Raw genomic sequence first — 15,565 nt, 5'->3', positions numbered from 1 at the left:
TCTGAAAAGCATAATCCTAAAACAGCTTAGAGAACACACGTGGTGCAGGTCATTTGAAGTTGGGTTTGTTTTGTTGTTTTTTTTTTTTTAGAGTAAGCAAGTGCTGTAAAATCTTTCTTTTGGGAAGGAGATTACACACCTTAACAACTAATGGCTCGTGTGATCTTCAGGATAGCTTATTGCTGTGTGTTTACACAGACTTAGGAGCAGATGTTAATCAAGTATACCTGAAATTGGCACAGATTTCAGAGCTTACTTCACCCCTTAATGCTGTGAGTACCATTCAGTGACAGTGCAGAGTGCAATCTACCTAGACCTGAAAAAGGAGGTTTCAGCTCTGGAAGCTGTATATAACAATCTTCCATGGAATTTTCTGTTGATAGTATATACTTTACTTGATGAAGCTGTCGGTTGTATTTTGATTACTCTCACAAAAAAACGGAAAAAGTTTGGCATCATGACCTAGAGAAAAAGATTAAATCATGAAAACTTGGAGTAGTTCACATGAACAGCTGCACCTCTTAAAAAGCATTTCCATCAGGAGTTCCAGCAACTTTTCAGTGAATGCTTCTATTTAGTGTGTTGCTGAAGCAAATGTTTCTTTGTTTTGAAAAAAACCCTATCTGTGTAAAAGTGCACATTGCCTTCTAAGGGAAGATGATGGATTTTCATGGTTAATTATGTCCCCTTTTCAGGTTCCTCAGCATCACCCAAATCATCTGTTATATCTCCTAGCAGTGCAGCAGCTAGCAGACTGGCTGGACAAGGTTGTGATTTAATTATTCCCACAGGTATCATAGCACTGAATGGATAACGCCCTTGTCTCTGCTGACACTGTACTAACTCCTCCATGTCTCTAATAATTTGATTTACTGTTAGTTGGAAATATAACTTAAGGGGTTTTTTTGGTGGCTCTCATTTCTGGCTTTTAACAGTTCACAAAGTAACCTCTGCTTTCCTTTCTGTATGCTGCTTTTTGCTCTATAAAATTTAAAAAACAATTACCAAATATTAATAATAACAAACAGTAGCTAAAATGGGAGTAACCAAAATTTTTATTGAGGTTACAGCTGAAACTTTTGGCATTTTTTGCCAGAATGATCACATATTCCAGTAGAAGAGAGTATGAGGAATTAGGAATTCATAAACACCCAAACTAGGCTTTGCCACTTGCCTCATTTTGTGCCTATGGGCAAATTACTTAACATCTTTGTCTGTTTTCTCCTATATAAAAAGAGAAAATCTATTCAGTTACCTCATAAGGGTGTTGAGAGGATTAATTACTTAATGTTTGCACAGCATTTTGAAGACGTAAAGAACATAGTAGAGCTTGATGCTAAAGGAGTATCTTGAGGCATCTGCATAGACTTTTTTCCAAACTCTTATTTACGTAAATAACCTGGGAAGGCTAAGGTGACTGCAAGGAGCAATAGGGATTAGAGGCAGGAGTAGTCAAAATTGTACATGAATAAATAAAAATGTTGCTTAAAAAGTGGTAGTGATATGCAGTTCTTACTATTTAGGACACTAGGAACTATTTGTGCAAAATTAAAACTTAGAATCCACGTGATATCCTGTACTAGCTTGACAGTGCTGAGTACTGGTAATTAATGTGTGATGATTGGCCCCAGATATTTTAATTTATTGCTTTAAATCTTTTCTTTGTTGCTGTTTTTATACTGGTGGTTTGTAGAATTAATTATTCCTAATACAATGAGCTAATAAAGCTGAATTAAATTAGTTAAATATTGGCTGAACACATCTTCTGGAAAGGATGACGTTCATTGGAAAAGATAAAAAAATCTGTTTTGAAATTTGTTAGTTTGTGCTCTGTGACAACAGTTTTTATATGCCGATAATTTTCATTTAATGGTCTGCAGGTTGTAAACAGACTTTTAGATTGGCTAAATCCAAGAGGATGTTCAACCGTTGGAATTTTAAAACATAGCTTAAGTAATAAACATGTCTCAAAAGCTGTTTTAGTGTTGGTTAGTAAAACTCCGTGCATTCAGGTAAGCTGTATTCAGCCTATTACTACATGAAATACTGAGATATGTACGTACTTTATATCAGTTTTAAAATAATTCTTTCTTTCTGGAATTGATTTTGAAAATCTGCATATTTGTCTTCTTACTGTCACCTTGCTCTGCTTTTGCATGTGCAGTTGCACAAATCTTCTATGCCTGCTTTTAATCCCTTAAAATGAAAAACCCAAGGCCTTGAAGATTTGCTTTGTGTCTGGCATAGGGGGCAGAGCTCAGCAGAAGAGTGGACCTGTTGTGTTAGCAGATGAAGTAAAGAATCCAGCAATGGAGAAATTGGAACTCGTGAGAAAGTGGAGCCTAAACACTTATAAGGTATGCAGACATATACTTGTGTGTATGTATGTATTCTAGAAAAGAGTTTGCTACTAGATTGAACTAAAGCTTTCAAAGTGCTATACTACTGTATGAAAGTAATCTGTTGTTGCAGTGAGCATAAGCAAGAATGCATAGCGAAGGCTTAGTTTTCTTCCAAGTGTAGAAGTTCTTTGTAAGCCTCTTTAAATCCCTGGTTTTAAGTGGAAAATCTTTCATAGGTATTATTGATTTAACAAGGTAAAGAATGTTCCATTTTTAATGTCCCCTTCAACATACAGAATGTACAGATTTCAGCACTAATGCTTGTAATTAAATCTTTTTGCTATCTTTGAGTTGATTGCTGATACAATAGAATTGTAGCTGATGGGGAAAATGTCAGGCCCATCCACAAGCTCCATATTTATGAATTGCTATTCTGATGGTTTTGTTCTGTCTTGGCTGATTGTTTTTTCTTAGTGTTGGAATTGTTGCTTCGATTCATGTGTGTTTTACTCTTATATGGCCCTTCTTTGTGATCATTTGGGATTTGAAGAAAATAAAATAACAACAAAAGAATAAAGAAAAGGTGCTTAAAGCACACCAGTTTGCCAGAAGTGACTCTCACTAAAAAGGCATCAGATAAGGAACGATTGTCAGGGAATACATTACTATCAGGAGCTTTAAACAAAGACCATTTTTGAAAAATAGCTTTTTGTTATTCCTGCAACTTAAATGACAAAGGTGTGGACAGGTGGGTTGTGCATCAGTGGGATCTACATCAAACCATGAAGAAAAGAAGAATCTGTGGAAAAAACTTCCCTTGTAAAACGCAGATCTGAATCCCTCCAGTGTTCTTAAGTCCAGATAAGGACTTCCTCCCCCGTGAGGATGAGAAGCAGGGATGGAGGCATTCTACCCACTAGCAAATGCTTATGCGGTTCTTTGTGTTAGAATCGGAAGTTTGCATCTTTTTTATGTCTAATTAACTGGCTTTTAGAATTTCTACTTTTCTTGTAATCTAAATTTTGTAGCAACTGCAGAAATCTGTCAGCTACTTCTGGAGCGTGCTGTGGTCCAGTCAGAATACGTGGTATTCAGCTGAAGCTGTTCTTTAAAGTTCTCTGTTTAAGAAACATTGACTCTTGATATTGAATCTGCTATACCACAACTAAATAGGAGAGGACTTGACCTTATTCTCTCTTTTTGGTGCCTTAATCTGGAAAACAACACCAAAAAAATCCTCATGTCTCAATCGTAGAATGATTGTAAACCCACTTACGTGAAGCAATAGCCAGAGGGCTAGTGAAAAATGCTGGGAAAAGTGGTCTCAGATCCTTGTTTAGAACATTATTTCTTTGGTAGTAGTCTTTGCAAAGTCTGGATTTTTAGATTTCTTTCTTGGCTTAAACCTCCCCCTTCCTGAAATCCAGAAATCCTACCAGTTATAGCATAGCAAACAAAGAATAGCACTTTCAGAAAACCAAATGCATCTGTTTTCTTGAAATCTATAAGCTTGAAGTTGTTTCCCAAATATGCCTAAGGAGATAGGTCAGTTATGATCTAGAGTCCCATACTGACTTCTTGTATGGCTTTTTTTGAGGAATAGGATTGTTCAGAGAGAGCTGTTGGATTCCTTCTGAGTTGAGGGAGCATTATGCAAATGTCCTCAGAGATGCCATACATTTGAAAACACTTTATATGTAGGCTACATACAAAAAGCATATTTAATTTGATTAAGGACAGTATTTCAGTTTGTGGACATACTGGCTTGCTTTGGTTCCCATTAGGAAGGTCGTGGGAAGAACTCTCCTCCTTATCTTGTAGTAGCTAACTGAGCGTAGGTTAGAAGATGCAGAAATAAAGGGCTGGAGTAAATGGTTAGTGGAGGGAAGTCAGCAGTTGAACCCCTCTGAGCTGAAAGCCATGCTACTCAGTGTATCAGACATTAATCTGCAAGTGGAGATAGTGGTGGAACTTGCTGTTAGGAAGTTCTTTAGGAATCTGACATGAGTAGTTCCTCTGTCACGGTGTCTGTATCAGGAGTTGCGAAATCTAAATTATTGGATACGTTCAGAAGTCATGCCCATCTGTGAAGAGATGATTAAGTATGCCTTCATGTATTTTGAGTACCTTGCTTTTTGTCCCGTATGCATTTTTGTGAATGAGACACAATTACTTTTGTTATCTCCCACTTTTGTTTCTGTTTTAAGAAACTGTTTCTACTGGAAAGTCACAGGAGGTTAAAGCTGCTCTTCTGTCTAGCCTAACCGTGAATTTTCATAGACTGTATTTAACTTTTTCCCGTAATTTGTAACTTGATACGATTATTCTGTTGCCTTTGCAACTACTGTCCCTCTTCACTCTCTCCAATCTTACTCTGCCTAGTAATCATGAGTTAGCGTCAAAAGAAGTTGCCCTTCTTTCTGTAACCTAGTGGCAAGAGCGTTTTCTGTTCTTTCCCCTTCCCCTGCCTCCCCCTCTGGATAACAAAGGCATTTTCAGTTTAGCAAAAAGACGTGGGCACAAGAAAGTTGAGAGAGTTCTTGACTTTCAGCAATTCTAATAAAAAGCTTATCTTTTTGTTCTTCATACAACTTCTTAAGCTTTGAGGAAAAAAACCCCAATATACCTCTTTTACAAGCCTCTCTTTAATACTGGCCTACTAGTGGAACGTTTATTTCCGAGACATCTCCAGTAATGTCTCTGCTCATCTTTTCACATGTGATTTAAAATTTATTTCTCTTAAATATGTTTTGGTGTTTTTTTTTTTTTCTTTGAGAGTTGCTTTTCTTAAACTTTGCCTTGTGTGACTTCTTGTTGAGGAGCGTGGTCTTATTCAGGACAGTGTTCTTTAGAGATACTCTTTTAGAACAAAGCAAAATGGAATTAATGTGTGTATTTTTCTCTGTTCGCTAGTGGGAATATATAGCAACGTGTGTGTCTGTACTAGTCCGCTTAGAACCAGAGTAAATCAAAATAGATAAGTGCATCTTCTTTCTCGGTTATTCTTGTTCGGTCTCAGTGTTCAACTTCAGCTACATCTCAGTTTAGCAAAGTATGCAGTGTCAGTCTTTCCAGTTGCTAGTTTTTCCTCACTTGTCACTGCTGACATTTTTTAGGTGTTCTGCTGTAACTTCTGAGGCAAATACTCCTTGGTTGAAAATAATTCCTTCCTTTGTAATTTATTCTTGCTTCCAAAAAATGTTGCCTTCCATGATTCAGATTTTTCTCTTGCATTTCCATAGCAGGGTGTGCGTCTCTCAGCTTTTTTGGAAAATAGCCAAAATTTGTCCATCAATTCACTAGTTCCTAGTGAATGCTTGTTTATTCTCTGACCACACTCATTCCTGAGCTGTATTTTGCGATTTCTGTTGCAGACTTTGGTAGTAAAGTTATATTCTGTGTTGATACGATTTGTTATGCTCTCCCAAATTTCTGATTCTTGACAGACAAATGTCTCCTAGATTAGCTGTGCTCTTTCTTGTTAATTGGTTGAATCTAATGAAGTACCCCAAATAGTCTGTACCTTCTAATCTAAAGCTTATGAGCTATGACTGACTCGTTCTGCTTGATCATTCTTGAGTCTTTCCTGTGTTTGCCTATTAAATTTAGAAAGGACATAAAAGTTCTATCAGGTTAAATGTGTATCTCCTTTGGACGTAAGTAAAAACTGGATTAAACTAAAGTCCTTGAATTTGGAAACCCTGGGAAATCCAGTGCTGTAATGTATTTGGGGAATGTGATATAAGATAGGGTTGAGCATTGTTTCACCTAACAAAATAGCAGCTTTGCACTTAGGTTAAGTCCCTTCAGAGTAGTTGTGGCCTTGACTACTAACTTCGTTTCCTTGTAATTCTGTTTCTAGCGGTAATTCTTTGTATGTGTAACTTGGTTATCTCTTCACCTCTTGGGACCACAGATTAACTTCAAGTAACTTACTGTAACAGTAAATAATTCCTGCTTTCCTTAGAGAAATTGCGTGGCTTTGCTACACATCTGCTTTGCAAATGGATTCTCCTATGTCTCAGTCAAGGGAAACCCAAATGTGCATCTTGGGAGGCTCACTGCCAAGCTGGGCTCAAATCTCTGGCAGAGAAGGTGTCACTGATAAGTGGAATGTGGTAGCAGCCTGAGCTGTCACAGCCATCGGCTGGGCGAAAGCATCTACAGCCTTGTAACAGCACGTTTTCTGCTCACTGTGTTAATGAACTGCAAATCTGTTAAGAATTTGTTTTGTGATAGAAAAGAAATAGTAAGTCTTTCTCAGACAAGCAGCTCCATTTTATAGCGTTATGTGTAAATAATGAGAAATGCATTTTAATAGTTTTACATATTTCTCAGTAGGAGTTCCCAGTTTCCCAGTCAGCTTTAAAAAACATGCTGAAAACCACCTCCTTACCTGCCCCGTAAATAAACCCCAAAAATAACATTTTTGGAAAACATAACATGGATGATGTAGAATTGGGTGGTTGGTAGACAAAGCCCAGAAGATCACTAACTAGATATTTTTATGCAGAACTAGTGATATTCCCATTAACTGACTTTAATGCAGTGGGCTAAATTGCTTCTTTTAACTTAATGAGATTCACCAAACCTAAAAAGAGATAAGAGTTCTTTTACTTGAGAAACAATTAGTTATGCTCTTGATTTGTTAACTTGAATATTCATCTTAGTAGGAGTTGAGACTTGTCCAACTGTTCTTGCTGAGTCCTGATAAACTTCTAAAGAGTGTGTTGTTTTTTCAGTTTGTTGTGCAAACTTATATTGGGAGGGGTGATTGTGAAAGAATTGTGTGTAATTATATGTCCCTTGAAGCTGAAAATGGGTGTATGCTGTGTTGTCTTGAATATACTTGATTCTTTATAATTTAAGTTTTTTTTTCCCCAGTGTACACGTCAGATCATCTCTGAAAAATTGGGTCGTGGCTCAAGAACAGTAGATCTGGAACTAGAAGCTCAGATAGATATACTGAGAGATAACAAAAAAAAATACGAAAATATCTTGAAACTGGCACAGACGCTGTCCACACAACTCTTCCAGATGGTACATACCCAAAGGCAACTTGGAGATGCATTTGCTGACCTGAGTTTGAAATCATTGGAACTTCATGTAAGACTTTTATAGTGTTAAAAAATAAAATGGCAGAGATGAAGATAAGCCTAATTGACTCATGCAGGGTATATAGTAGTTAGCAGCTATTTTTCTAAACATTGTAGTTAACAATATATTATATGCTCTTTGTGTTAAAAGCATATGTAATTAACTTAAAACCATAGGAAATCATTGAAGTTTCTGTAGTTCTTTCTTGTTTCTTAAATGTTTGCCTTTAGTTAATGGTTGGACTCAAGAACTGACAACTGTGTATAGAAAACGCATTTTACTATTCATTTTGCTTCTAATGAAATCAAAATGTTGTAGAGCGTTGCGTCATTTCAGGTACAGGATGTCTTTGAGGAATATGCCTGGGAGTAAGTAGAATAGGGCACATTACTTGTGCACGTCGAATGTGGGTAAATTATTTTTCTGTAGCATATTCAAGCACTGAGATTTCATCTCAAAGTCCTTTTTCTATCAGAATTTTGCTACTAATAGGACTAATCTACATTCTTATGTTGTTTGGAGTTTCTGAGCAAGAGAGGCAATCTGTAGATATCTGCATTTGGGTTGTTATGATTCCTTGGTTTAGAAGTTTATGTGACACCGGCACTTCTTGTTGCCGATAATAAAACTGTCTGCTGTAAGGAGAGAGAAGGTAGATGTTGTGTATAAAACATAGTAGCTGGCTTGCTTCTACATTGATTGTTCTGTAATTCTGAAGTTAAAGCAGTTTGATACTGCTACTGATCCTTTGGAAAACCAGTATTAAGGGGCTTAATGATTCCTTGAAACATAGCTGCTAAAACAGCCTAAATTACCTTTGTGATTATTAAACTTAAAGCCTCTGTCTGTTTTTTCACTTTTCATGATTGTGTATTCCCGTTGAGTTTTAAGGGAGGAGGTGGAGTTCATGCTTGCACAGAGGAACCTTAACTGATAGCTAGCTGAAAAAATTTGAGACTCCTGCGCTGGAGTACAGCAGTTTTTAATATTACAGTCTGACAGATGAAAATCTGTGGAAGTAGAGCACTTCTAGCAGCTGAGAAATTAAATAATCTGCTAAAAGAAGTTCTTAATAATCAGTTTACTCTCGACACAAATATGGGCATGTGGTTTGTGGCAGAACTTAGTGATTGTTATCAAGTATGTGCTGAAGCTGGATGTTTCTTCTGAAACTTGGATTAAATCTGGCGTCATGCTCTTGTTTAATGAATGGTTTTTTTTCCACGAATAGCTTGTAACTTCTAATGGGAATACTGTTCTTCCAGGTTCTTTCAGCATCTTGTACAAGTCTTGGAATTTGTTTCAGTCATTCATCTTGTGTGTAGATCATTGAATGGGGCTGTTGATGCAAATCAAATAAAGGTTTCTGCTGCTGTAATAAAAGTTATCTAACCTTTGCCTCTTGGAGACTTGCCTGATGTTTCTCTTTCCTCTTTGTGTTTCCCCTCTGTTTAATCTGTACTGTATTACCATCTGTAGCCTGGCCTGTTCTTCTTGGATGTTTGGATAGCATTGTTGCCTCTAAAACTTGTACAAGACTAAAAGTAAAGTTTCTGAACAGTTAGTCTCTAATGTTTAACGTGATAACAGTATATAAGTTTTAAAAAACCAAACCCTACACCACTTCTTAAGGTAATATTTCTTATTTTATGCGTGATAACAAAAGGTGATCTCGATGTGGTATCTGCAGAGGTGGTATTTAATGTGAATGTTTTGCTGTTTCTCTTTTGGATGCAAAGATAACTCCTGGTTCCAGGCTCATGTGCCTCTAATTATATGGACAGCTGAATTCCAGTTTTAATTGACCTGTGCATAGAGCATGAACTGAGTGCAAACTCTTGATAAAGAAAGGATTTCCTGTCTGTTTCGTAAGAGGTATCCGCAGAGGTCATGGACAAAACTCCAAAGTTTTTGTATGACACTGTATGAACCAGTAGAAGGACGGTTTTGGTGGCTAGCATGTTTCTTAGTGCTGTGGACCCCTGCAGTCCCATCCTTCTTACCCCCCTCCTTTGGACTGGTGGTGTTGCTCATTTGGGTCTGCGGTGATCGGGGTCAGAGGACCAGCTGGAAAGCTAATTGTGGTCTTGCCTGCAGGAGGGAAGAGGTGGGACTAAACACTGCTGAAAGGGGCAGTCGTACTGCTGATGCCTCTGCCTCTATGCCCCTACTTCTTCCCTGTGCTAGTGCTTGTGTTGCTGTGTAGCTGGCAATGTTAGAGCAAAACCAGCTGAAAAAGACTATTTTTTTTTTTATTTCAGCAAGGTCTGTAGCAATTTGGCTGACTGCTTTTGCCACCCAAGCAGCGGTGCAAAGCAAAGGCGACGGGTCTTCAGCGGTGTTTATACGGCTTAGCTCATGAAAACTTGCCCTAAGTTCTCATTTTTTCTTCTTCAAATTGCTCACTTCCACTGCCCCTCCTTTTCTAGAGGATTCTTCCCTTATCATTGCCCGTTACCCTTACCCTCATGAAGTCCTGAACGCTAACATGAAATATCATTTGGCTTTGGTGTTCATGTTCTAGACAGATGAAAAGAAACTGGGAGAATACGGCACTTCTGAGTCAGTCGTTGGCCGTGTGCAAGCCTAAAAAGACCAAGTTCCAAATATGAACCTAGTGTGTTTTACAGCCATTACAACCAGAGATTATACTCTTTTGTGAGAACTCCCATCTGCAGAATATGAAGATGCCATATGGATGACATAAATATAATAATTAGACTTGTTTGGCATCCATGCGTTAGGAAAATCTTTGCAGCCTTGGTCAGAGCTTACACTGCTGTTAACAGAGACATGAACAAACATATATCCAAATGTGCCTTGGAAATAATTTCGCCCTTATCCCTTCAAAATTTATGACTGAGCTACATTATAATTTTTATTTGCTATCCATTATAATGCTCTGCTCTTCAATTATTTACAGACTATTAAACTGTAAGAGATGTTGGGGTTTTTTTGCAGTGCTCTTTTCCAGAATGTAAGAATAAAACTTAATAGCTAATTAATGCCGTGTGCCCTTGTGAATTTAGTTATATTCCTGTATTTAATGTAGCGGTGTCTCTGTTGGTATTAAGGCATTACCTAGACAACCACATGAGAGATGCTGGATTAAAATTCTTCTGAGTGACAATGTAAAGATTACATTAGCGCTTACTTTCAAGTAACATTCAAGACTTCCGAGTGCAGAAAAATCACATTACAAAATAGGATTTAACATCACGCGTGGTGACAAAATTGTAAACCATGTTTTACTGATGTGAAAGAGATTTCATAAAAACTGTGAGCTGAATATTGTATTGAAATCATATCTGTTTAATCATAACCATACCCAAACAGAAGTGACAGAACTTCCACATCTATGTGTTTGTATTTTTTTTTTATATAGTTACTGATGAATGTTATGATTTTAAATGATCTACAGTTTTGTTTTCTCTGCTTTTTGTTTATAGGAGGAGTTTGGCTACAATGCAGATACGCAGAAACTTCTAGCTAAAAATGGAGAAACTCTTCTTGGGGCTATTAACTTTTTTATTGCCAGTGTGAATACATTGGTGAATAAAACAATTGAGGATACATTATTGACTGTGAAACAGTATGAAAGTGCCAGGTAGCTATTTCATGTCTAGCTATTTTCATTACAAACTAATCTTCAGGAAACAGACTTTGTATCAGCTTAGTCCTTGTGTTTGAGTGACTAACCTGTCAGAAAAAACCCTTATAACACAACTCTCATATAATTAGGATTTCCAGTTAACTGCCTCATTGCCCACATCTTCAAATGTTTTGTAAACGTTCTGTTTTGTTAGCTCTATATCCAAGAGTAACTACAGCTATTTTTTCCTGCCTGCTAGATTAAAGTGGCTTTCTATGCAGCGTAATAGTGCAAGATATTAATCCTTTTGTTTAGCTACATTGTAATATGTGAAATAATTTCTTTGACTGGAAAACATTAAATCTTGTGCTTCTGTTGATGCACAATATGTGCAATTCACATTTCAATCTTTATGCAGAAGTTGTAGGCTAGGTTGGAAAGGGGAAAATAAAAGAGAAATTTTTTAGTGAGTGAATAATACCTAGCAGTAGATAATGGGTTTCCTGCCCTGGAGAAGGTAACTTTTGGGTATGGCATAGTACTCTAAAGCCAGGTTCCCGTCTCCTGCCAGGGCCTGGACTTGTGGTCCTTTCTGATGCTTGGTTCCATTTTGACTTTCTTTCACTTAATAGGATAAAGTATGCTTCTTTTAATTTGCCAAAGGATGTAGTTTGTGCATATTATTTTTGTGACTTTTTTTTTTATTTAGGTCAAAAATTGCAAACTGCTTGAGTTTTGAAGTTCTTTCCCTCCCCTTTTTTTTGATTGTTCTGTTCTAATGCTTTATTTATAAGCAAAATAGTAAGTTATTGTTTAGATATTTTTTAGATGTAAATAAGCAAAATAGTAAGTTATTGTTTAGATATTTTTTAGATGTTTTTAGATACGCTTTCAAAAGGTGTGAAAGGCAGAATTAATCTGCATGTAAAATATTGATTTATTTTTTAAATTAAAGTATTAAAAAATCGGTTCACACATTTTCCAGGTACCCCTTGAAAATTTATACAAAATACATCTGCTAAGATTGTTCTTGCCAGTCATTTTCAATATATGGCTCTTCCCTCCTGAAATACCTTTGTTACTTTCCCTTTCTGTTCATTAAAGACATCAAGTATTTTGCCATTTCAATAAGGCAAATAATTCACAAAGGTTAAAATATTATTAAATCACTTAAATGGCCAGTCTATAATTTTGCAACGTGAAAATAGGTTACATTTATTTCTGTACCTCTTCTACCCTGTCCCCAGTTGCACTTCAGTATTCATCTCTGTTCCCTTCTTCTATCAAGTCTGTATTGGTTTGTTTCCTTTTTGGAATTAAGTAATACATTATTTAAATAAAGCCTGAATCATAGTGGCAATGAGAATCAGAAAGAGCCCTGTGGATATTATAACTCCTTTTACCTCTGAAAATGTTGTATTTTATTTTGGAGCGGTTATACCAACTGAGAAGTTGTTTTTTATAACCAGTTTGTAATCCTGACTTGTTGCCATTTTTTTTGTCTGTTTGTGAGAAAGCAGATTTGAAAAGCCAGAAATAGGTTCGTTTGTTCCATTAAAATTGGCATCTATCAGACGCTGTTATGCTAGGTTCTGTTATTTGAAAGCTACAAAGTAGTATGGAAGGAAGAGGGAGGCTTTGGGCAGGGCTGCCCGGGACCCTGGAGCGATTTCTGGCTGTTGTCTGTCGCTTTACCTGGTCAGGCGCTAGATGGCTGTGAACAAAGGAGCACATGCGGCATAAGAGAAGGAAGAAAAAAGTTAAAGGTTGTTGCTACATTTGTCTCATCCACTTGCAATAATATTTTAAAATATAAAAATAGCTTATCTGGCAAAGATCCAGTGTTGGGTAGACTTGTATTTAACACTGGAAAGCAGAAGATTAATTTAGCGGTACAATCTTTCAACTACTAACATTCCATAGGTGCTTTTCCCACTTATAAATGCTATATGTTGATGAATAGAAAGCTTAAATAAACTTTCTTGAAAAAAAATTACTTAATGTTTTTGAAAACAAAGCTGACTATTCAAACTTCTGTATTAAAAAATACTTTTAAGACGTTTTGATTTTTTCCATTAAAATGAGAAAGAAGGTATGACTGCTTCATCTCTATTAATGTAATAAAATAGTACAGTCTAATATGGAAGGATATCAAGGAGGTTTATAACTTTTTTAATTAACAGTGGTATATGAAGACTAGCTGGCTCAATTAAAATGTTGTCAGGTATCTGCAGGCAAGAGCCTATACCATAGCATCAGTTCTGGTTTTGCTAGCAGTATCCAGGATAGATAATTTGGAGAGAACAAGAGTAAATCAGAAAATACTTTTCATCTCTCTTATCTAGAAGCGGGATATATACCTTTGGTGCAGAGTTAGGTTAAATACTTACCCAGCTGTTAGTCTTAACCTTCTGTCTTTCTCTTCCCTTATCTCCTTCAGTGGTGGTATTGATCCACGGAGTCTGACTTCCCTAGGAAAATAAGACAGGCCCTCAGTAGGGTATAAATAATGCATCATCTTCTTGCAGCCTGTTTATCCATAGGGCAGACAAGTTCTCGCAGAACTATTTGTGGAGGAACTATAAAGCTGTTCTGATTAATGCCCACAGAGAAGCCTAGAGCATGCTGAAAAAACTCAGGGGTAGAGTTCGGTAGAAGTGAGCCGTTGCTCAGATGTCTGATTAAAGGAGATGTCCTCATGCTCTTGGTGCTTCTCTTGCTCTTGACGCAAACTCTTCACTGAACTGATTCAACAGCATAAGAATAACCTGAAAAAAAAAAAAAAATTACTCGCTTTATCTGCGTTAATAAGCTGAGATGTCCCAGGAAAGGCTCTGACCACTGAAGCCGGCATAAGACAGAGGGTTGGCAGCTTGTGGCTGAGACAGGAACAGAAGAGGGAGGGTGCTTGTTGAGGCAGCTTTATACAATGTACTTATGGGTGTTTTTGCTTGATGAATAGGAGGGGGGAAAAACTTGCCCAGGTTTTTCATTTTTTCCATACTTCACTGTTTTGTTAATCTTCTATTGTATTTGGCCTTATGTGTGAGGTCTGTTTTGAGATGCTTTGCCTTTAGATTTTTTTTTTTCCTCCTCCTCTTTCTTCTCAGGATTGAATATGATGCCTATCGAACAGACCTAGAAGAGCTGAATCTTGGCCCTCGTGATGCAAACACTCTGCCAAAGATTGAGCAATCACAACAACTGTTTCAAGTGCATAAAGAGAAATACGACAAAATGCGTAATGATGTATCTATCAAATTGAAATTTTTGGAAGAAAATAAGGTAAGCTACAACTTCTGATGCTACGTGTAGGAGTTTTGTCCTGTAAGTTTCTGCTTTGCTAGAAATACTTTAGTTGTTAGATCTTAAAATATATCTTAATTTAAAGTAGAGCAAGCAAAGTAAATAAGCTGAATTTTCTGAGTTCTTGCTGTATCACTGGAGGACACAATTAGAGTAGGCTATGTTAAAAGTCTGTAATCAAGCCGCTCCAGCTACAAATGGCAAACGTTGGGGCAGTAAGTTTCTTGTTGATATGGGAGGTTTCAAGTTTGGAAAAGCATTACTTTTCCAGTTTATTGTATTTAATGGTGAAATGAGTCCTATAACTACTGATTTAAGATTCAAAGTAATACTTATGTTTGACAACACTGTCACGGAGGATATGCACAAAGAAAGTGAGAGAACTGTGAAGAAGCTTCTTCAAAATTAAGCTTTCTTTAAACTAATAACTTGAACTGAGAAATACAACTTTCTTAATTCTAAACAGGGCTCTTAAACTGTTGGTTTGAAGGGTTTTTTTTTCCATGTGTGTTTATTCCAACCACACCATTTCATCTATACTCTTAATGAGGGAATTCTTACCCCTCTTATTCTGTCTACCAGGCAAAAATAGAATTGCCGTACAGAACACATTCTTAAACTGTGCTTTCTTTGATAAACAAGTCATAAATTGTTTCTAATTAGATGTAAAAATGATGGTCTTTCAAGATCTGTTTTTTGTTCATACTCATAGTAAATGAAATGATTATATCATCTGTGACTATATTTCCTATGTCTTTAGAGGGAGGAAAATATGATCAAAACTTACATAAAAGATAGCAGTTTGTCCTTGTCTAGCAGTGGATTAACATTTTCTGTATGGGTTAATTCATATATTTTGAAGATCTGAACGTAGGTAACAACTGCCTGTCAAGGAATACAGGAGTGGCCCCAAATGACAATAGTAGCAAACCATGTTCCTTGCATGGAAGGAGGAGACTTTAAGGGAAAATCATGGGGACAAGCTAAACCAATTAAAACTTATTATTCTGAATTATTGAATATATTATCACATATGCAGTTGCATGAGCTACTTAGAATAAAGATGGAAGACAGGGAAGAAACATGAACCGTCAACAGATAAGAAGAAAAAAGTGGAGAAAATCAACAAACCTTTTGGTTTCCAAAACAATATACGCCAAAAATGTAGCTCCTGAGCACTGTTACTTCGTATAGGCGTTTGCATTAGGACCAGGGGTCTGGAATCACA

At 36.8% G+C, this 15,565-nt stretch overlaps 1 protein-coding gene across 10 annotated transcripts in view; it reads left to right on the top strand.

The window, feature by feature from the left end:
- Positions 1-15,565, top strand: part of ARFIP1 (ARF interacting protein 1) — a 45,934-nt gene that overhangs the window by 21,789 nt on the left and 8,580 nt on the right. For 6 of the 10 annotated variants that reach the window (XM_087737561.1, XM_087737558.1, XM_087737556.1 and 3 more), the window contains 5 exons: positions 696-791; positions 2,248-2,357; positions 7,227-7,448; positions 10,889-11,046; positions 14,142-14,316. In XM_087737561.1, coding sequence (XP_087593687.1) covers positions 696-791; positions 2,248-2,357; positions 7,227-7,448; positions 10,889-11,046; positions 14,142-14,316 — 761 coding nt within the window. The remainder of the gene's footprint in view (positions 1-695; positions 792-2,247; positions 2,358-7,226; positions 7,449-10,888; positions 11,047-14,141; positions 14,317-15,565) is intronic. The other 4 variants (XM_087737560.1, XM_087737559.1, XM_087737565.1 and 1 more) reach the window with 2 other exon arrangements.

Source organism: Nipponia nippon, unplaced genomic scaffold, assembly GCF_047370975.1.
Source record: "Nipponia nippon isolate SJK-2023a ecotype South Korea unplaced genomic scaffold, ASM4737097v1 scaffold_6, whole genome shotgun sequence".
Classification (NCBI taxonomy): domain Eukaryota; kingdom Metazoa; phylum Chordata; class Aves; order Pelecaniformes; family Threskiornithidae; genus Nipponia; species Nipponia nippon.
This window is presented reverse-complemented; position numbering and strand designations above follow the sequence as displayed.